The following is a 23236-nucleotide window of genomic DNA, read 5'->3' as shown; positions in this document are numbered from 1 at the left end:
CCAAGATGTTTATTCATTTCAGGCTATCCAAAGACGATTTTGTTGAGCCGAGACACTTTTCTTTGATGTGTACATTATCAGACTACTAATTTTTACTGATTGAAAACATTTAAATGAATGCAAATGCAATTAACTTGTGGCTCAGGCTGGTCACTATATCGCCCAGCACTCATGAGGCTTGGAGCTGGAGCGTGCTGCTTAGACCACTGCGTTACGGCAGATCACAATGCTCTTGCAAGCACTAAGAATACTATGAATAGTGATGATACATAGGCGCATTGTTTTAATAATTTTGTTTTAAGCCTTCCCCAATCCATAGCCTTAACCACTCCGAATGAATGCCTAAACGGTTAACCTTTGAGTTGTTTCTGTTTAAACCCTGTAACCACAGATAATTAATATGTAGAAAATAGACGTTCATCCATGGGTCAAAGGGCAGTGGGCTGACTCTGGCATATGTGTTTTGGGTTCAGTGGCTTTAACCACAAGAACGCACTCCATTGAGGCAACCAAAATAATTATTTCTACCCTTACAAATACAGTAGCGTGCAAAAGTTTTAGGCAGGCGTGAAAAAATGGTGTAAAGTAAAAAATGCTTTCAAAAATAGACATGTCAATAGACTATATTCATCAATTATCAAAATGCAAAGTGAGTGAACAGAAGAAAAATCTACATCAAATCCATATTTGGTGTGACCACCCTTTGCCTTCAAAACAGCATCAACTCTTCTAGGTACACTTGCACACAGTTTGTGAAGGAACTCTACAGGAAGGTTGGCCCAAACATCTTGGAGAACTAACCACAGATACTCTGTGGATGTAGGCAGCCTCAGGTGCTTCTCTCTCTTCATGTAATCCCAGACAGACTCGGTGATGTTGAGATCAGGGCTCTGTGGGGGCCATACCATCACTTCCAGGACTCCTTCTTCTTTACGCTGAAGATATTTCTTAATGACCTTCTCTGTATGTTTGGGGTTGATGTCATGCTGCAGAATACATTTGGGGCCAATCAGATGCCTCCCTGATGATATTGCATGATGGATAGTATCTGCCTGTACTTCTCAGCATTGTGGAGACCATTCATTCTGACCAAATCCCCAACTCCATTTGCAGAAATGCAGCCCCAAACTTGCAAGGAACCTCCGCCATGCTTCACTGTTGCCTGCAGACACTCATGTGTGTACTGCTCTCCAGCCCTTCGGACAGCAAACTGCCTTCTGCTACAGCTAAATATTTCACATTTTGGCTCATCAGTCCAGAGCACCTGCTGCCATTTTTCTGCATCCTGTGTTTTCGTACATAGTTGAGTCGCTTGGCCTTGTTTCCACGTCCGAGGTATGGCTTTTTGACCGCAAGTCAACCACGAAGGCCACTTCTGACGAGACTTCTCCAGGCAGGAGATGGGTGTACCAGGGTCCCACTGTTTTCTGCCAATTCTGAGCAGGTGGCACTGCTGGACATCTTCCGATTGCGAAGGGAAGTAAGCATGATGTGTCTTTCATCTGCTGCAGTAAGTTTCCTTGGCCGACCACTACGGTCCTCAACGTTGCCCGTTTCTTTCAAAACAGCTTGGACAGCACATCTGGAAACCCCTGTCTGCCTTGAAAAACCTTACTGATGCAGTATAACTACCTTGTGTCTTGTTGCTGTGCTTAGTCTTGCCATGGTATGACTTTTGACAGGAAACTGTCTTCAGCAACCTCACCTTGTTAGCTGTGTTTGGCTGTTCCTTACCCAGTTTTATTCCTCCTACACAGCTGTTTCTGTTTCAGTTAATGATTGTGTTTCAACCTACATATTGAATTGATGATCATTAGCACCTGTTTGATATAATTGTTAAATCATACACCTGATCTCTTTGTGGGATTTTGTGCAAGTGTACCTACAAGAATTGATGCTGTTTTGAAGCCAAAAGGTGGCCACACCAAATATGGATTTGATTTAGATTGTTCTTCTGTTCACTCACTTTGCATTTAGTTAATTGATAAATATAGTCTATTACCATGTCTATTTTTGAAAGCATTCTTACTTTCCAGCATTTTTTCACACCGGCCTAAAACTTTTTCACAGTACTGTATGTCAATTTAACATAATCCACATAAGAATTCACTCGAGACACGCTGTAGCCTGCACGTAGCCTACATTAGGTACAATGTAGGTACGGTGTGCATTGTATACAAACAGTGCTTCCAGCTGCCCCCTGTGGCGATTCTAAATATTTATTCCGATTTTGAAATCCTCCTGCTCCTGAATTATTTTCCTCCTGCAACAAAAGGGATCAAATTAAGATCCGACATTTGAAACATCAAAGAATGCTAGTTTTTCAGTAAATTGGTGTGAATTCTTCACATGTAGCCTATATGTTAAGCAACCAGATTCTGAAATACATCCTCTTCAAAGCAGTGTCTTAATTACTTTTTGTCATTTATATACAAATCAGGATGTGTCTCTTTGTGAAATGGAGGAAGGCTGTTCTATATTCCTGGTGAGGCAGTAGTCAAGACACATTGATTGGAAGCAGAGTTCAAACATACTTTTACAGATTTCTAGAGATGCATATTCCCTGATGGGATTTCCCCCCCCAGCTTTCAACTGCCACCGCCCACGCACATACTGTATGCATAAGGAACATTTGCATGCTGTCTTGATAGCCCCACTGACCTAATAATGATAACATTATGAAAAATATATATATTCTCACTTAGGTAGACTTGTGTGTTTTAGTTTGAGGCCAGAAAACCTTGCATGTATTGATTTCTTTAGCTTGAAAAAAGAGACAAATAGGACGTGAACAAAAAGTGGATTTTAGAATGTGGTCAACATGTTTCTTTGTTTTATTACCAAATTGATAACATTGATTGTGTCATTTCCTCATGGTGCCGATAGCAGCGAAGTTAAGTGCACAATATTGCTTTAAATAATTCATCTATGCATGTTTCATTTGTGTAGAGAAATGACTGGTTGAACCGAACAGAGTAGCCTGGCCTGACCCATAGAATAACACACATCATCTCCATGGAATTCTAGATCAGACCCTTCTCACTGTGTTAATAGCGGTTTCTCCCCAGTGCCTCCACCCAGGTACCCCCTCAGCGGTCTCCCTTCAGTCCCTGCCTCGTTGTAGGAGGGCCAGATCAACCGGGTCCTATCCACTCTGCCAACCTCCCTGGAGGCCTTCTGAACCACACTCAACATCACCACCCATCAGCTGCTATCTGCCCAAGTGGTGACCAGCCATGCCAACACCCACTTTGCCCAGTGCCACGATCAAGAACCCCATACTGGAAATTCCAAATGGCACCCTTTTCCCTACATGCTGCACTATATAGTTGACAGGGTGTCATTTGGGACACAGGCCTGGATTGGACAGAGAGGGGAAGGTTTTGACTTGAACGCCTCTTCATGAGGTGTTGTACCTTCTGGTTATTGGGCTTTCTAGATATCCATTTTGCTCCGCATTTGAATGACATGAGCATTTCCACAGTGATTTCCTCGCAAATGAATTTCACTGCACACCAATTTTTGATTCCACATTCATGTTAACTTCACTCACCATAATCCCCAACAACGCAGTAGTGTCCATTCTCTTCTCCCGTCAATGTTATGACCCAGTGGCACAGTCAGGGACCAAACTGACCAAGCAGTCCTAGAGTCATCAGCAGCACCTCTGATGGACAGTGCAGCCTCAAAGATTACTCCTCATGTACCCGCAAACCACCTCACGTCCCTGCAAACCATCTCAAACAAAATCACACAATGGACAGAGGGGACGGGCCACACGTAAATATAATCTGCTTTTGGGGACATATGCAGCTAGACTATAGGCTATAGGGTGAGGAAAGTTTGTGATGACTTATAGGACTAAATAGATGTTGGCAGGACCTGGTTGGGCTGTTCAGGGGACATCTAGAGGCTGTGACATGCTCTCAGTTGTCCCTGATATATGTACATCATGCTTTCCACCTTTTACTTTCCTCTGAAATGTTACACTGTGAATAAAACCTACTGATTCACTATAATAGACCTATATGGAGGTCTGTCTTGTGTGTAAGTAATTGGATCCATTGAGAATGAGATCCGATACTGTTTAGACAGGTACCTGAGCAGGTAATCAAATGCTTGAAGGTCGAACGATGATGGAGATTTGATTAGCAAGGACTTGGGTATCTCAATGAGGTCTACTGTATGAGATCTGGAACCACTGAGCTCTGTCTGGTTCAATGTTGTGGTTTAACACATAGGATATGAATCAAAGTTGCCTCATTTGACAGTACAACCAATTATTGATTAATAATTGCATTACAAACCCATGTTAACTAATTGACTACTAGCCATATCCCACCTCCATGTGATTATAACAAACTAGCCATATTAGAGCAGTCAACAGAATTATTCATGCAGTGTGGCCTACATCGTGACATTCTATGAGAGAACACAACATGTTTATGGTCAACATGAACCCACGGAAGTGTTTACATATGTAACAGCCATCTTATGGTAAGGGAGGCAAATGAGGAGCCATTTGAGAACATCTGGCAGGCCTAACCAACCTGAGGACAGGAGGATCACACAGAGTGATCCATAGCTTTTGTATAGGGCCCCTCAGCTGGCAGATGCTGCACATGTATCTACTTTGTTCTCTATGACGCAATATGTAAAGCTTTTTCTAATATGGACACTGTACAACCAGAATGTTTTATATGTGAGCATGAATACAGTATGGGAGGGTAAGGGTTAAACCATGTGCAGGCCTTTCTTTCTGCAAATGGCATTTTAAATAACAATTTTTATTGTACTACAAGAACGTCTCTGTTGTGATTACCACATATGACATATGTTGTGACGTTGTATTGATTAATGTGACAACTGCTGTTCATCGAATGATTAACTGTGTATAATTACGTTATTAAATGAATCAGGTAATCATTAACTCAGTAACCTGGGGCACCATGGGAAAGTTTGTTTTTATTGAGTTTCCATTTCCCAAATTAACTCAAAGAATATCAGAATATCGATTTACAACAGTCGCTAATTCATTAATTTCCTCTACAGTCTCATCCTGAACGTCGCATAATCCGAGAATCTGCACAAACACGAGTCCCACTAAATGAGTCCGTACCACACCAATTTAGTTGATTATGTATTTACTAACAAGCTACAATGATAATATAAGGTACACATACACAGTCTAGGCTATTGATTAGAACTTGTAGCCGTGTAGCTGACCGAATTTAGGGATGAAAGCATTGTAGACATACGATTCCTTGGAATGAAAGCAGTGTTCACGATTCCTTGGAGAGTGGTAACCGGGTGGTCCTCCTTGAATTCACCCTCTTAGACACAGCTACTCATCCGTAGCATAGATTGTTAAACGTTTCCTTTGTCTTCTTCAACCTCGTGTTGCGTTTTGGGGTTGCGACTAACTAGGACCCTGGCTGCAGAATGTGGTCACCTAGTCTGAATGTAAATTCTTAACTCACATGTTTTATACCCTTGTGGCAAGTTATGGCAAGTTCTCTGGGCATAACTAGTTACGAGGCTTGGTCTGGATTTTACTCTGATCCAATTTAGACAACTAACTTCACATTTCATCTTTACAAAAACATTCTCTTTGATCTGGAAGTGTTCCACACAACGTACAGTATGCAAACATCAGGTATATATTAGGAAAATTCTTCAAGTTACAATGTTTTCGTTATAGCGTCGTCATTTAACTTTTAATCACATAACAAAAACGACATTCATTTTCATATTCCATCTATTGTCATTACCACCATTTTGGCTGACGAAACATATTGTCCCAAAGTCCATTTATTGCAATTTACTGTTCTGAGGTAGGTTCTCCGTAGCCTCATCATACATTCCATTCCTCCGCACTGAGAGGACAAAGGGATTTTATCTGCTGCCTTAAGATTTACAATGGGCTGGAGATGTCATAACCTCCCCACCTCCATACCTCTGGATCCTCCGCTGGTGGGTGTGAGAGATGTCTCATTCAGATTGTGGTCCACGGTAACCTGACATATAGGACCAAGCAAGCAATGCGATGTAAAATGTAGGAGCAATTATAGTATTTCAAAAGGCTAGGATGTTACCTAATAAAACATTTTGGCACTACCTAGGCTGCAGTTCTAAGGAGTACAAAAGGCTTGTCGTTTGGAAGGTACACTTTTCTGCTGGAACGGGCTGCCAACACAATGGACTGTGAGAAAGGCAGTACCACTAGGAGAACAACAAACGGGAGAACAACAAAGGACATTTTAACAACACTATTTTCACAGTCGAGTCATTTCTCCGTAAACATTCTGAGCTCAGTTCTTGACAGATTTGAGCTCCAGTCCAGTGGATGGGTTTTTGGAGGGTCTTTAGCTGTGAGCCTTGCATGGACCCAAATGCTGTCTGTCCACCATGGTTTGCCAAGCCACATGGGTGTTATGTTTGTTCCTTGTATAATTGGATAATGACAAGACTGTAGAGGATTTTACATGGGTTCTGTTGGATAGAAACAATGGCAATACATCCAAGTCTTCTGCCTTCAATCTGCCTGTTCCCTCCACGGTCTTAGCTGCTCACTTGCAGTATGGTAACCTCTTTCTTTCTCTCTTCCTCTCTCTCTTTCTTTGCAGGCTGTTGAGACCAACCTGGCTTCCAAGGACAGTCACTGGGTGTTTGTCAATGAGGTAGGCAAAGACAAGAGTATTTATGTTAATGCTGCTTTCTCTATCGCTGCCTGGCCCCCTCTTTGCTTCTTTTCCCTCTCTCTCTCTTTCTCCTCCTAACTACTATCTTTGCCCTCCCTCTATATACCCACAACAACAAAAACAGTGAGTTGATGATTAAGGGAACATCCTTTAGACGTCTTTCAGCTCAGTAGTCACCCACAGTGACTGAAGTTCAGCAGCACCTTGCAATGTGTGTGTCTTGTAATGTTCAGTCACCGCACGCCGAGCTCTAACAAAAAGGAGTGTTCATTGTTTGATGCGACGCATTACAAGCATTGCCAAGTGGTTCATTACGGCAAATGAGCGTTTCCTCTTTGGCTGTTTACATTTCAATATGTCTGATTCTCCCACATCCACTTAAGCGTTTGCAGTTCTGGAAAAACAATTCTCATTTTATGAATTATAAATTCAAAACTGTCATCCCTTGCTTAATGTGCCGGTGTTGCCACTCTGCCAGTTGCAAATTAAGAATTAAAATTCCAGAAAGATCTGTTTGAACAGTTTTGGTACCGCGAACCATTTATTTAAATATGCCACCATACAGAGTCTAGGCGTGTGTCCCAAATAGCAGTATTTTCCCGATATAGTACACTACATTTTACCAGAGCCCAATGGGAATAGGATGCCATTTTTATGACGCAGCCTAGGTCTTTGCCATAGACATAGTCTGGGTCTCTGGACCACTAGGATGCCACACTTGTTTTTCAGTATTGGCTGAGAGGAGCGAGGGGGCCGATGCCGAGTCAAGACCGAGTCAAGACCAAGACCAGAACAATGCAAATCTAATCTAGTATTTCTGTGTTCATATTTCAGAAGAACATATGGATTCTTTAGACATTCAGAATGATGACATAATGCATGCTGAGAGAAAATAAAGAGCTACTCTATAAATGATCACTAACCCAAATGGGTCTCTAAATAATAGATATAAAGACAAAATATATAACAACTTCCCTTACTAATACACTGCACCAAAATACCCTAGTTTCAGACTCCTAATTATCCTTACATCTCTGAAGACTCTCGCGACTTCCATGCCAGTCGGAAGAACTTAGGTTTCTCCACTGACTGTTGGATAAGGGGAACCATGGAGTGTTCACAACACTAAGGTGGAAACTAGAGATCCTGACTGCCAATGTGTTCAGCCTGAGACATGCCATTTCTGTAACGTTCGTCGTTGGGAGAAAGAGAGGAGGACCAAGGTGCAGCGTGGTAAGGATTCATTATCTCTTTTAATGAAAACGAATACTCAAACAAAAACAACAAAACACCAGAATGAAACGAAACAGTCCTGAACGGTGAAAATACAAAACACAGAACAGAAAATAATCACCCACGAAACACAGGTGGAAAAAGGCTACCTAAGTATGATTCTCAGAGACAACTAACGACACCTGCCTCTGATTGAGAACCATACCAGGCCAAACGCAAAACTCAGCATAGAAAAACGAACATAGACAACCCACCCAACTCACGCCCTGACCATACTAAAACAAAGACAGAACAAAAGAAATAAGGTCAGAACGTGACAATTTCGTTATCCTTATGCTCCCACCTCACCATTGTTACAGCCCCCTCCTCTCGCCTTCCTTTATTGTCACAGACCCCCCCCCCCCAAAATAAAATAGAAGTGTTCAAAAGTCAAAAGATAAAACATCTCTAATTAAATAAAACATGATAAAAAATGTATTCAAGATGAGCCAAGACATAAGTACAATAAAAAAAGTTACGAAATAAGTTTGATTCAATTGTAAAAATATATACAATTGCACTGTAATAACTGACATGACATGCTGTGCCTTAGACCGCTGTGTACAACATGAGTCATAAGTAAAAAAATATATATTACAATCCCCTTTCCAAAAAAAAAAGTTAGGAACATAACAATTTTTTACAATTGCAAGCTCTCCTCAACAATGCCATAAACATTTATAAAAACAGACACAATATCAATATTTTTTTTTTAAACGATATGTAATAAGGAGTCGTAAAAAGAAGAGGGTAATGTTCTGTATATACAGTTGAAGTCGGAAGTTAACATACACCTCAGCCAAATACATTTACACTCAGTTTTTCACTATTCCTGTCACGATCGTCAAAGGTAGAGAGTGAGGACCAAGGCGCAGCATGTGGAAAATAAGCCATCTTCTTTTATTTAGAAGAGAACCAACACAAAACGAAACCACTTTAACAAACTAACAAAATAACAAAACTGACGAACGTGAAGCTAATAATGAACTAGTGCATACATGCAACATAGACCCTCGACCTAGACACAGCGACAATCACCCACAAACAAACAGTGAGAAACAACCTCCCTATGTATGTCTCTCAATCAGAGGAAAACGAAAACACCTGTCTCTGATTGAGAGCCATACAAGGTCAATTAACCCTTTAACCCAACATAGAAACACAACACATAGAAATGCCCACCCAGCTCACGCCCTGACCAATAAACACATACAAAACAAGAGAAAACAGGTCAGGAACGTGACATAACCCCCCCCTTAAGGTGCGAACGCCGGGCGCACCAGCACAAAGTCTAGGGGAGGGTCTGGGTGGGCATCTGACCACGGTGGTGGCTCAGGCTCCGGACGCTGTCCCCACACCACCATAGTCACTCCCCGCTTCTGTATCCCCCTCCCAATGACCACCCTCCAACTAAACCCACCTAACTGAAGGGGCAGCACCGGGATAAGGGGCAGCTCCGGGATAAGGGGCGGCAGCTCCGGGCTGAGGGACTCTGGCAGCTCCGGGCTGAGGGACTCTGGCAGCTCCGGGCTGAGGGACTCTGGCAGCTCCGGGCTGAGGGACTCTGGCAGCTCCGGGCTGAGGGACTCTGGCAGCTCCGGGCTGAGGGACTCTGGCAGCTCCGGGCTGAGGGACTCTGGCAGCTCCGGGCTGAGGGACTCTGGCAGCTCCGGGCTGAGGGACTCTGGCAGCTCCGGGCTGAGGGACTCCGGCAGCTCCGGGCTGAGGGACTCCGGCAGCTCCGGGCTGAGGGACTCCGGCAGCTCCGGGCTGAGGGACTCCGGCAGCTCCGGGCTGAGGGACTCCGGCAGCTCCGGGCTGAGGGACTCCGGCAGCTCCGGGCTGAGGGACTCCGGCAGGTCCTGGCTGAGGGACTCCGGCAGGTCCTGGCTGAGGGACTCCGGCAGGTCCTGGCTGGACGGCTCCGGCAGGTCCTGGCTGGACGGCTCCGGCAGGTCCTGGCTGGACGGCTCCGGCAGGTCCTGGCTGGACGGCTCCGGCAGGTCCTGGCTGAACGGCTCTGAAGGCTCGGAACAGACGGGCAGCGCTGGGCAGGCAGACAGTTCAGACCACGCTGGGCAGACGGGCAGTTCAGGCGCCGCTGGGCAGACGGGCCGTTCAGGCACCGCTGGGCAGACGGCAGACTCTGGCCGGCTGAGACGCACTATAGGCCTGATGCGTGGTGCCGGAACTGGAGGTACCGGGCTGAGGGCACGCACCTCAGGGCGAGTGCGGGGAGGAGGAACAGGGCTCTGGCGATGCACTGGAAGCCTGGTGCGTGGTGTAGGCACTGGTGGTACTGAGCTGGGGCAGGAAGGTGGCGCCGGATATACCGGACCGTGAAGGAGGACACACGCTCTTGAGCACCGAGCCTCTCCAACCTTACCAGGTTGAATGGTCCCCGTAGCCCTGCCAGTGCGGCGGGGTGGAATAGCCCGCACTGGGCTTTGCAGGCGAACCGGGGACACCACCTGTAAGGCTGGTGCCATGTACGCCGGCCCGAGGAGACGTACTGGAGGCCAGATACGTTGGGCCGGCTTCATGACATCCGGCTCGATGCCCAACCTAGCCCTCCCAGTGCGGCAAGGTGGAATAGCCCGCACTGCGCTAAGCACGCGTACTGGGGACACCGTGCGCTTTACCGCATAACACGGTGTCTGACCAGTACGACGCCCTCTCACTCCACGGTAAGCCCGGGGAGTTGGCTCAGGTATCCAACCCGGCTTCGCCATACTCCCCTTTAGCCCCCTCCCCCAAGAAATTTTTGGGTGAGCGTTTTGGGTTTCCGTGCTAGCCGCGTACCTTCATAACTCCGGTTCCTCTCTCCGGATGCCTCTGCTCTCCTAACTGCCTCCAGCTGCTCCCATGGGAGGCGATCCCTTCCAGCCAGGATCTCCTCCCATGTGTAGCAACCCTTGCCGTCCAAAACGTCTTCCCATGTCCATTCCTCCTTCTGTCTCTGCTGCTGTCGCTGTCCTTTTCCTTGCTGCTTGATCCTAGGTTGGTGGGTGATTCTGTCACGATCGTCAAAGGTAGAGAGTGAGGACCAAGGCGCAGCATGTGGAAAATAAGCCATCTTATTTTATTTAGAAGAGAACCAACACAAAACGAAACCACTTTAACCTGTCTAGGATGAGGGTGCCGCTAGCGGCACTCCCCCCCCACCCCCACTGAAAAACCAGTGCCGCGAAATTCAAAAAAAATATTTTTTTTAAATATTTAACTTTCACACATTAAAGTCCAATACAGCTAATGAAAGACACAGATCTTGTGAATCCAGCCAACATGTCCGATTTTTAAAATGTTTTACAGGGAAGACACAATATGTAAAGATGTACATCTATTACCTAAAAAGACATTAGCATAATCCACCATCTTTTATTTGTCCACCAACACCAGTAGCTATCACCAATTCGGCTAAACTAAGATATTTATAGCCCCTAACCAAGAAAAAAACTCATCAGATGACAGTCTGATAACATATTTATGGTATGGGATAGGTTTTTTTAGAAAAATGTGCATATTTCAGTTAGATGGCATAGGTTACAATTGCACCCACCGTCACAAATGGACTGAATAACTACATAGAGCAACGTGTTTACCTACTTACTAATCATCAAACATTTCGTAAAAATACACAGCATACACTAATCGAAAGACACAGATCCTGTGAATACAGACAATATTTCAGATTTTCTAAGTGTCTTACAGCGAAAACACAATAAATCGTTATATTAGCATAGCACATAGCACATAGCAGCCCAGCATTGATTCTAGCCAAAGTGAGCGATAACGTCAACATCGCCAAAATATATTAATTTTTTCACTAACCTTCTCAGAATTCTTCAGATGACACTCCTGTAACATCATATTACACAATCCATATAGAGTTTGATCGAAAATGTTTATATTTAGCCACCAAAATCATGGTTAGACAATGTGAAATGTAGCCCAGCTGGTGAGAAAATGTCCGTGCGCCATATTAGACAGTGATCTACTCTTATACATAAATACTCATAAACGTGACTAAAAAATATAGGGTGGACAGGGATTGATAGACAATTTAATTCTTAATACAATCGCGGAATTACATTTTTTAAATTATCCTTACTTTTCAATACAGTTTGCGCCAAGCGAAGCTACGTCAAAAAACATGGCGTCCTAAGCCACTAACATTTTGACAGAAACACGATTTATCATGATAAAAATGTCCTACTTTGAGCTGTTCTTCCATCAGTATCTTGGGCAAAGGATCCTTTCTTGGGTCTAATCGTCTTTTGGTGGAAAGCTGTCCTCTTGCCATGTGGAAATGCCAACTGCGTTCGGGATGAACTGGAAGCGTGCCCAGCAATTCACAGCGTTTCAGAAATAAATGTCCCAAAATCACACTAAACGGATATAAATTGCTATAAAACGCTTTAAATTAACTACCTTATGATGTTTTCAACTCCCATAACGAGTAGAAACATGACCAGAGTAATATTACTCCCTCCACTAATGCTTGGAACAAGTGCGGGTCGATGTCCTCCAGGCGCATTATGCAGCAAGAAAAGACTTGCTAGCTACAGGGTTTTTTAATTTATAGTGCCTGTGAACGCGCAATCGACCCCATTCAAATCGTCATCACGTAAAGGCATCCAGGGGAAGACGTAAGCAGTGTCCGTGTACTCATAGCAATAACAGTGCCCTTTTAACTGACTCCAGATCAGGGGCCAACATTTCTGAAATCTGACTCCATGTCAGGGAAATTGCTGTAGAATGGGTTCTGTTCCACTTAGAGACAAAATTTCAACTCCTATAGAAACTATAGACTGTTTTCTATCCAATAATAATAATAATATGCATATTGTACGATCAAGAATTTTGTGGGAAGCCGTTTCAAAAATTACACGATTAGCATAAATAGTGACAACAGCGCCCCCATCATCAACAGGTTAACAAACGAACAAAATAACAAAACTGACGAACGTGAAGCTAATAATGAACTAGTGCATACATGCAACATAGACCATCGACCTAGACACAGCGACAATCACCCACAAACAAACAGTGAGAAACAACCTCCCTATGTATGTCTCTCAATCAGAGGAAAACGAAAACACCTGTCTCTGATTGAGAGCCATACAAGGTCAATTAACCCTTTAACCCAACATAGAAACACAACACATAGAAATGCCCACCCAGCTCACGCCCTGACCAATAAACACATACAAAACAAGAGAAAATAGGTCAGGAACGTGACAATTCCTGACATTTAATCCCCTGTTTTAGGACAGTTAGGATCGCCACTTTATTTTAAGAATGTGAAATGTCAGAATAATAGTAGAGAGAATGATTTATTTCAGCTTTTATTTCTTTCATCACATTCCCAGAGGGTCAGCAGGTTACATACAGTCAATTAGGATTTGGTAGCATTGCCTTTAAATTGTTTAACTTGGGTCAAACGTTTTGGGAAGCCTTCCACAAGCTTCCTTCAATAAGTTGGGTGAATTTTGTCCCATTCCTCCTGACAGAGCTGGTGTAACTGAGTCAGGTTTGTAGGCCTCCTTGCTCGCACACGCTTTTTCAGTTCTGCCCCCAAAAAATCTTTGGGATTGAGGTCAGGGCTTTGTGATGGCCACTCCAATACCTTGACTTTGTTGTCCTTAAGCCATTTTGCCACAACTTTGGAAGTATGCTTGGGGTCATTGTCCATTTTGAAGACCCATTTGCGACCAAGCTTTAACTTCCTGACTGATGTCTTGAGATGTTGCTTCAATATATCCACATAATTTCCTGCTTCATGATGCCAGCTATTTTGTGAAGTGCACCAGTCCCTCCTGCAGCAAAGTACCCCCATAACATGATGCTGCCACCCCCGTGCTTCATGGTTGGGACGGTGTTCTTCGGCTTGCAAGTCTCCCCCTTTTTCCTCCAAACATTACGATGGTCATTATGGCCAAACAGTTCTATTTTTGTTTCATCACTCCAGAGAACATTTCTCCAAAAAGTACCATCTTTGTCCCCATGTGCAGTTGCAAACCGTAGTCTGGATTTTTATGGCGGTTTTGTAGCAGTGGATTCTTCTTTGCTGAGCAGCCTTTCAGGTTATGTCGATATAGGCCTCGTTTTACTGTGGATATTCTTTTCTTCCAGCATCTTCACAAGGTCATTTGCTGTTGATCCGGGATTGATTTGCACTTTTCGCACCAAAGTATGTTCATCTTTAGGAGACAGAACGCATCTCCTTCCTGAGCGGTATGATGACTGCGTGGTACCATGGTGTTTATACTTGCATACTATTGTTTGTACAAGATGAACGTGGTACCGTCAGGCATTTGGAAATTGCTCCCAATGATGAACCAGACTTGTGGATGTCTACAATTTTTTATTTTTTTGTCTTGGCTGATTTCTTATGATTTTCCAATGATGTCAAGCAAAGAGGCACTGAGTTTGAAGGTAGGCCTTGAATTACATCCACAGGTACACCTACAATTGACTCAAATTATGTAAATTAGCCTATCAGAAGCTTCTAAAGCCATGACATAATTTTCTGGAATTTTTCAAGCTGTTTAAGGCACAGTCAACTTAGTGTATGTAAAACTCTGGCCCACTGGAATTGTGATACAGTGAATTATAAGTGAAATAATCTGTCTGTAAACAGTTGTTGGAAAAATTGCTTGTGTCGTGCACAAAGTAGATGTCCTAACTGACTTGCCAAAACTATAGTTTGTTAACAATACATTTGTGGAGTGGTTGAAAAATGAGTTTTAATGACTCCAACCTAAATGTATGTAAACTTCCGACCTCAACTGTAGGTAAGCGTGGGTGTTCTGTATTTACAGTGACTTGCGAAAGTATTCTCCCCCTTTGGCATTTTTCCTATTTTGTTGCCTTACAACCTGTAATTAAAATGGATTTTTGGGGGATTTGTATATGTGATTTACACAACATACCTACCACTTTGAAGATGCAAAGTATTTTTTATTGTGAGACAGACAAGAAATTAGACAAAAAAACTGAACTTGAGCATGGATAACTATTTCACCCCCTTCCATGGTCAATATTTTGTAGAGCCACCTTTTGCAGTAATTACAGCTGCAAGTCTCTTGGGGTATAAGCTTGGCACATCTAGCCAATGGGATTTTTTCCCATTCATCAAGGCAAAACTTCTCCATCTCCTTCAAGTTGGATGTGCTCTGCTGGTGTACAGCAATCTTTAAGTCATACCACATATTCTCAATTGGTTTGAGGTCTGGGATTTGACTAGGCCATTCCAAGAAATGTACATTTTTCTCCTTAGACCACTCGAGTGTTGCTTTAGCAGTATGCTTAGGGTAATTTTCCTGCTGGAAGGTGAACCTCCATCCCAGTCTCAAATCTCTGGAAGACTGAAACAGGTTTCCCTCAAGAATTTCCCTGTATTTAGCATCATCCATCATTCCTTCAATTCTGAACAGTTACCCAGTCCCTGCCGATGAAAAACATCCCCACAGCTTGATGCTGCCACCACCATGCTTCACTGTGGGAATGGTGTTCTCGGGGTGATGAGAGGTCTTGAGTTTGACCAGAGTACTGACCAGAGTACCTTCTTCCATATGTTTGGGGAGTCTCCCACATGCCTTTTGGCGAACACCAAACGTGTTTGTTATTTACTTGTTTTAGCACCATCATGTTTTTTTCTGGACACTCTTCTGTAAAGCCCAGCTCTGTGGAGTGTACGGCTTAAAGTGGTCCTATGGACAGATACTCCAATGTCCACTGTGGAGCTTTGTAGCTCCTTCAGGGTTATCTTTGATCTCTTTGTTGCCTCTCTGATTAATGCCCTCCTTTACTGGTCGTGCGTTTTTGTGGGTGGCCCTCTCTTAGCAGGTTTGTTGTGGTGCCATATTCTTTCCATTTTTTAATAATGGATTTAATGGTGCTCCGTGGGATATTAAACGTTTCGCATATTTTTTTATAACTCAACCCTGATTTGTACTTCTCCACAACTTTGTCCCTGACCTGTTTGGAGAGCTCCTTGGTCTCCATGGTGCTGCTTGCTTGGTGGTGCCCCTTGCTTAGTGGTGTTGCAGACTCTGGGGCCTTACAGAACAGGTGTATATATACTGAGGTCATGTGACAGATCATGTGACACTTAGATTTCACACAGGTAGACTTTATTTAACTAATTATGTGACCTCTGAAGGTAATTGGTTGCACCAGATCTTTTTTAGGGGCTTCATAGTAAAGTGGGTGAATACATATGCACTTTTCCATTAAACCATTTTTTAAATGATTTTTTTCATTTCACTTCACCAATTTGGACTCTTTGTGTATGTCCATTACATGAAATCCAAATAAAAATCCATTTAAATTACAGGTTGTAATGCAACAAAATAGGATAAACTCCAAGGAGGATGAATACTTTTGCAAGGCACTGTAGGTAAGTGTTTGCTTCTCAAAAAGTCTCTTGAGAAGCAGGTGTGGAGAGTCATTGAAAATAGTCTCTAAGGTGCAGGTAATTATCTGTGGTCTATTTCACATCAGATGTTTTGGGTAGGGAAGCGGTAGACTTGGATGGTTGCTCCGGTTTTCATTCTGGTGCCACTTTTAATTCCCATAAGCCCGCTTGGCCCTTCTTCTCCGGAATGCTGCTGCGATCAAGTCCTCAAACTCAGGGGGACGCCAGGAGGGGAGGTTATTAAAAATGCAGACTGGCCATAGCCTGTGAAATTACAGAAGACAATAACTTATTATGCCCAAAAATCTAACTGTCTTGAACACTGGAATCTCAAAGCTGAAAAAGAAAACACAAAAATATGTGGAACAAGTCTAAACTTTTCAAAACTCAGTACTGTATTTAAAATGTATGGATTGGTTTACATTTATAAACTAACTTGTCTCTGGCGACACCGCCTTCGCTTTTTTATGTCCTGTTTCTTTGCTCTGTCTGGGGTGTCCGACGACTTATGCCTCTCTCTTTCAGTCCAATACCGATTTGCATCTGAGGACTTAGTGTGGTGTATTACACTGAATATAAATGCAACATGTAAAGTGTTGGCTGAAATGAAAGATCCCAGAAATGTTCCCTATGGACAAAAATGCAATTTCTCTCAAATTTTGTGAACAAATTTGTTTAGTGAACATTTCTCCTTTGCTAAGATAATCCATCCACCTGATAGGTGTGGCATATCAAAAAGCAGATTAAACAGCATGATCATTACACAGGTGCATCTTGTGCTGGGGACAATAAAAGGCCACTCTAAAATGTGCAGTTTTGTCACACAACACAATGCCACAGATGTCTCAAGTTTTGAGGGAGCGTGCAATTGGCATGCTGACTGCAGGAATGTCCACCAAAGCTGTTGCCAGATAATTTAATGTTCATTTCTCTACCATAAGCCACCTCCAATATCATTTTAGAGAATTTGGCAGTACGTCCAACCGGCCTCACAACCGCAGACCATGTGTAACCACACCTGCCCAGGACCTCCACATCCGGCTTCTTCACCTGCGGGATAGTTTGAGACCAGCCACCCGGACAGCTGATGAAAACTGTGGGTTTGCATAACCAAAGAATTACTGCACAAACTGTAAGAAACCGTCTCAGGGAAGCTCATCTGCGTGCTCGACGTACTGGGCAGATGGCCGGTGTGGGCGAGCGGTTTGCTGATCTCAAAGCTGTGAATAGAGTGCCCCATGGTGGCGGTGGGGTTATGGTATGGGCAGGCATAAGCTATGGACAATGAACACAATTGCATTTTATCTATGGAAATGTGAATGCACAGAGATACCGTGATTGGATCCTGCCCATTGTCATGCCATTCATCTGCCGCCATCACCTCATGTTTCAGCATGATAATGCACAGCTCCATGTTGCAAGGATCTGTACACAATTCCTGGAAGCTGAAAATGTTCCAGTTCTTCCATGGCCTGCATACTCACCAGACATGTCACCCATTGAGCATGTTTGTGATGCTCTGGATCGATGTGTACGACAGCAGTTCCAGTTCCCACCAACCCCTTTTGGAGCTGGTGGAACCTGTGTGCTTGGGCTACCGCGAGCTTCCTAGTTAGGTACCCTCTGAGCTGGCTTGGGGCGTGATTGTATGTCCCCATAGTATGTTATACAAAGTGACCGACTGAAGGGGAACGTACAGTTATGGATATAACTACTGTTCCCTGAAGGAGGGAACAAGGTATGACATATTTAGTCCCTGCGCCGTCAGGGAATTTGGGCTCGCTGAAGAGCGGTGCTAAATTGAGGAAATTCATGCAATCCCTGGTATTATAGCCAGGAAGGCGGGGCTTCCGAGGGCAGGTTTGACATCCATTGGCCCGTTGGCCATGATTTCAGTTGTTTTCTTCAGGAGAATGGGATTGGTTGCTGACTCCCCATAGAATGTTATACCTCGTTCCCTCTTTCAGGGAACAGTAGTTATGTTCTTAACTGTATGTTATAGGCCTACTAAATAAATGTTTGGAGTAGATTGCCTGCTGAGCTGGGGCGTGGTTTGAGGATAGACAAGGTGAAAGGGGATATTAAAACTTCTTTGGGTTTGGTGTCCCTTCCACGGGACGGTTGAGCTAATGTAGGCTAATGTGATTAGCATGAGGTTGTAAGTAACAAGAACATTTCCCAGGACATAGACATTTCTGATATTGGCAGAAAGCTTAACAAGAATGTAACATGTGTAAAGATCCATGACCTACCAGAGCCGACTAATCAAGACTGGTCAAGCTATGTTTTTATCGTGTCTTCTCAATACTAAGCTACTTCTTATCATTAAAAATATTTTGACTTAAATGTACACACTCGGGAACAGACCATTTTAAACAGAGATAGTGAGTGCTCAACTTTCAAACAATTTCCCCCACTCTTCCCAAGTAGCTGCACAGAGCAAGTTGACATTTATTGGGATGAGTTTTCCTGGAGGCAGAGCTGAGAGATTTCCACTAGTTGGGCCTGCTGCAAAGTCAAAATTGGCTGTATATAGTAAAAATTCAGAATTTAAGGTTAGGCATAAAGTTAGCAGTGGATATGAATGTACAGGTAACTGACAAAATCATGGAAATGCTTCAGTGAATGAGGGATACACAGTATATTGAGAGCAGGTGCCTCCACACAGGTGTGGTTCCTGAGTTTGGCTGTGGCGGTTATGAAAATCTGTCAGCCAGTGGTTGTCAAGCAAATAACTGCAGGTCTCACGGTAATTGACTGATAATTAACACCAACCGAAAAGCCAGCACTCCCCGATGCTTCATTTGGTAGCTTCAGCTTTCTGTAAGAACTGACGCTGGAGTAGAGAAGCAGGTACGGTGTCTGAACGTTTACATTTTGCGCAGGACAGGAACAGGGCCAGAACCGGGTTACCCAACGACATACGTTAGTCAATTCTGAAGCGGGGAACAGAGCTGGGGAACAGGCAGATATAGGGGAGGTAGTAACACAGGTGATTGAGTCCAGGTGAGACCAATGAATCGCTGATGTGCGTGACAAGGGAAGCAGATGTGCGTAATGATAGTGGCAGTAGTGTTTAGTGCAGGGCGGGAGAGAGGGAGCAGGCGTGAGAATGTTGTAAAGAGAAACAATGTGCTTCATATTAGGAAAGTTGAAAAATAAATACAGTAGGCCTAGACTATAGAAAGCGAATGGGATCCTCCTCTTTTTAATAGAGGCCATCACTCTGATGAGCATGAATACGATGTAAACCATATACCATGGCGATCTCAGTCCCCAGATCTAAACCCAATTCAACACTAATGGGAGATTCTGTAGCGGTGCCTGAGACAGCATTTTCCACCAACATCAATAAAACACCAAATTATGGAATTTCTCATGGAAGAATGGTGTCACATCCTTCCAATAGTGCTCCAGACACTAGAATCTATGCCAAGGTGGATTGAAGCTGGTCTGGCTTACCAATGCCATCTTAAGACACTTTATGTTGGTGTTTTGTTTATTTTGTCTGTTACCTGTATTATGATAGGACTGTGGATGTTTGGCCTGGCAAAAGCATTTTTAGAAGCTGACTGAATGGGAGCTGATTATTCAGAGTTTTTTTTATTCCTCTGGGCTCGGCAGGTCTCAGGAAGAAATTACGATTACTCATTGTCCAAGACCGAGTCAAGACCGAGTAAATATGTACCTGACACCGAAATAAGACACTAAATTTGTGGTCTCGAGACCGGACTCGAGACACACTGCCTACGGGTTGCTTCAAAAAAACAATATACGATATTAACATACATAGCACATATACAGTGCATTCGGAAAGTATTCAGACCCCTTGACTTTCTCCACATTTTGTTACGTTACAGCCTTATTCTAAAATGGATTAAATACATGAAATGCTATTGTTAAATATGGAGACCCTGCATGGATCATTTGCTTTGAAACATCATCAGACATAATATTTGATGCTAATATACAAATGTGTTTAATTAGTGTCGGCTTAGACTTTCTTTGTTGTTGTTCATATACATTTGATATCAGTCAAAATGAATAAGAAAAACTATTCTAAATAATACGTTTCTGAGAAAAGTGTTATGATATGGATTTTCTTTAAAGAGAGATCAGGCGTTTGCGTGACTCAGATGTTCCAGAGTTGTGTAGAATCACGCAGGGGAGCAATTTTTTAACATCCAGCATCACTCCATCAAGGAAAATATAGTATTCTATCTTGCAAAGATATCTACATATATTTCAGGATGTTGTATATCCTGGAAATAATCAGAAGTCATGTCAACTGTATGTGATATTACCACTAGGTTTCTAAAACCACAATTCAACAAAATCACAATCTCTTTTTGTCTTTTAATCATTTGAAGCATATTTTAACACAGGTTTAAAAGACCTAACAAACACTTTGTACTTTTTTGTAACACTTTTTACGTAGGCATGGCCCTGTTCTTACTTCATATCTCAGCAATAATGCCTTGCATTATGCCTAGGAAGGAAGCACTTCAATTTGCTCAACTTGCCACTGACTCAACCGTCGGCTCAACTTACCCTAGTGCAAACATTTGGACTATTAGCCCACACAGCTACAATGATGCACTTTCATGCTAGGTTTAGGACCTCATATTGAAGCTTATAGAGACCCCAATTGATGTATAAAACAGTCTAAAAATTATCTACTTTGGTTAAGACACAAGCATCATGAAACCCCTAACCTCTAAATTAATTTTACTTTGTGAAAATCCAATTTTTGGACCTAACTTGCTTAGCACTATGTCCATGTTGTTTCTTCCTCCATGAAAAGATGACCTCTTCTGAAATTTATGGTCAAATTATTAATTTTGTGAATAGTTTCCTAGAAAAAAGGTGTCTCGGGTTACCCGCTGTTAATAATTTAGGTTAAAATATTATGTTGCTTTTGAGGCTGCTTGTTAAAATCTATTTATAGTTTTTCTGTCAGAACCAGCAAATAGTTTTTCATCGTAATATCGTGATACATTGAGCCTGCAATGTATTGCAATTTATGGTTCCAGTACCACCATATTGCACTTTCACACTGTGTAGCTAGCTTGTACTAGCTGAGACACTCTAACCTTGGTGTTGTACTATCAGACAGATCCTCCCGAACAATGCTGTAGCTTTACATGACTTATTCATCTGCTACAGGCCCAGGCCAAGATCAACACTACTCTGTCTAAATAAACATGAGCGTTTATGAAAGAGATCATGGACTTTTGCCAGGGGTAAACAGTTGTGTCCTCCATCCAAATATCCATCTGTTATACGCTGAGTGTACAAAACATGAAGAACATCTTCCATCCTTGATACACATGTGAAACTGTTGAGTGTGAAAAACCCAGCAGTGTTGCAAAACCCAAAGCGGTGCACCTGGCACCTACTACCATACACCATTCAAGGGAACTTAAATATTTTGTCTTGCCCATTCACTCTCTGAATGGCACACAAACACAATCCATGTCTCAATTGTCTCACGGCTTAAAAATCTTTCTTTAATCGGTCTCCTCCCCTTCATCTACACTGATTAAAGTGGATTTAACAAGTATTTGTGACATCAAAAAGGGATTATAGCTTTCACCTGGATTCACCTGGTCAGTCTATGTCATGGAAAGACCATGTGTCCTTAATGTTTCGTACACTCATTGCAAGTCCATAGTCTATTGTCCATCGTCCCTACCCTGAGCTACTCTCCTGTCTGGTGCTTGAGAGTCTAGAGTAGCTTGGCTCCAGTCTTCGGACCTGTTGGATGACCAGATGGTCTTCCCCGGGGGTTGGCATGATAGAGGCCCAGTCTGTGCAGCACCTGCAGATGTTGGACACATCAGAGTGTGAAATCAGGAGGGGCATGGGAGGCCAGGCTCAGAAGGTGGAGAAGAGCTTTAGGAGGCTTTTAGTGCTAACACCAACCCCCAACCCTCCTCCTGGCCTACACTGCTGTGGGGATTTCCACATTTACATTTACCTGACAAAATCAGTGTGTAAAAATGTGGCATCTTTATGTGGCGAAAATAAGAATGTGTTGATGAGTAAAACATTACCCACACTGCTTTGCTTCATAATTTTGTCAGAGAATCTGCACTTAACTCATGTGTCAGCTCTGAGTATTATTTTACAAAGTTGCGACCAGCATTTATTTCCCCTATATCACATTATAATTGTCGCATGAATGAATCATGCCAAACGGTCAGCACCAGATGTGCCTGTTATTATTACCAAATCATGCAAGAATCAACTCTCTCATTGATGTGGAAGTGATATAGAACTGTAGGCTTCCCTGCTGCTTCAGACAGACAGAAAGCCCAAGCAAGCAGAAAAACCACAAAAACAAAGAAATATGAGAAGACAAGCCAACAGCTGTGGTGGTGGGGTGAGCAGGGAGCCTGGGAACTGGCAGTGGCTGACTAGCACCTATCGTGGATGTGGTGGGTGAGATAATGGGGCCCTGGGTCGGGTGGGTCTCCCCGGCAGGAGCTCAGAGATTGCCTGGAGGCTGAGTGATCTATGTGTTGTCAACGGCAAGCAGACCCAAGGAAAACGAAAGAGCCGAAGGAAGATGCTCTTTCACCACGAATCAAAGCATCCTTATTCCGACTAGTCTAAGAGATTCGTCTTAAGGATGCAGCTCCTGCAGCACTGCCACCTGCTGAGACCGAGGCTGTCCTAATATGGACACCGTACACCATAGATTTCTGAGGACACAGCTCTTGCTTAAGTTTTCCCTTTTCATGACTCTTTCACTTGGACGTCAAACATTTAAATTACCAATTTCCCTCTGACACATTCTTTCCCTCAGCGGATATTGCAGTTTCTACATGCAGAAAAT

At 43.2% G+C, this 23236-nt stretch overlaps 1 protein-coding gene across 2 annotated transcripts in view; it reads left to right on the top strand.

Annotated features, from left to right (window-relative positions):
* The window catches only part of LOC129829155 (glutamate receptor ionotropic, delta-1-like), a 477366-nt gene that overhangs the window by 362619 nt on the left and 91511 nt on the right, over nucleotides 1–23236 (top strand). For both annotated transcript variants that reach the window (XM_055890732.1, XM_055890733.1), the window contains exon 5: nucleotides 6627–6680. In XM_055890732.1, the coding sequence (XP_055746707.1) occupies nucleotides 6627–6680 (54 nt within the window). The remainder of the gene's footprint in view (nucleotides 1–6626; nucleotides 6681–23236) is intronic.

The sequence above is a fragment of the Salvelinus fontinalis genome, chromosome 30, assembly GCF_029448725.1.
Source record: "Salvelinus fontinalis isolate EN_2023a chromosome 30, ASM2944872v1, whole genome shotgun sequence".
In the NCBI taxonomy this organism is placed as follows: domain Eukaryota; kingdom Metazoa; phylum Chordata; class Actinopteri; order Salmoniformes; family Salmonidae; genus Salvelinus; species Salvelinus fontinalis.
Note: the sequence above shows the minus strand (reverse complement) of the source record. Positions and strands in the feature narration are given on the sequence as shown.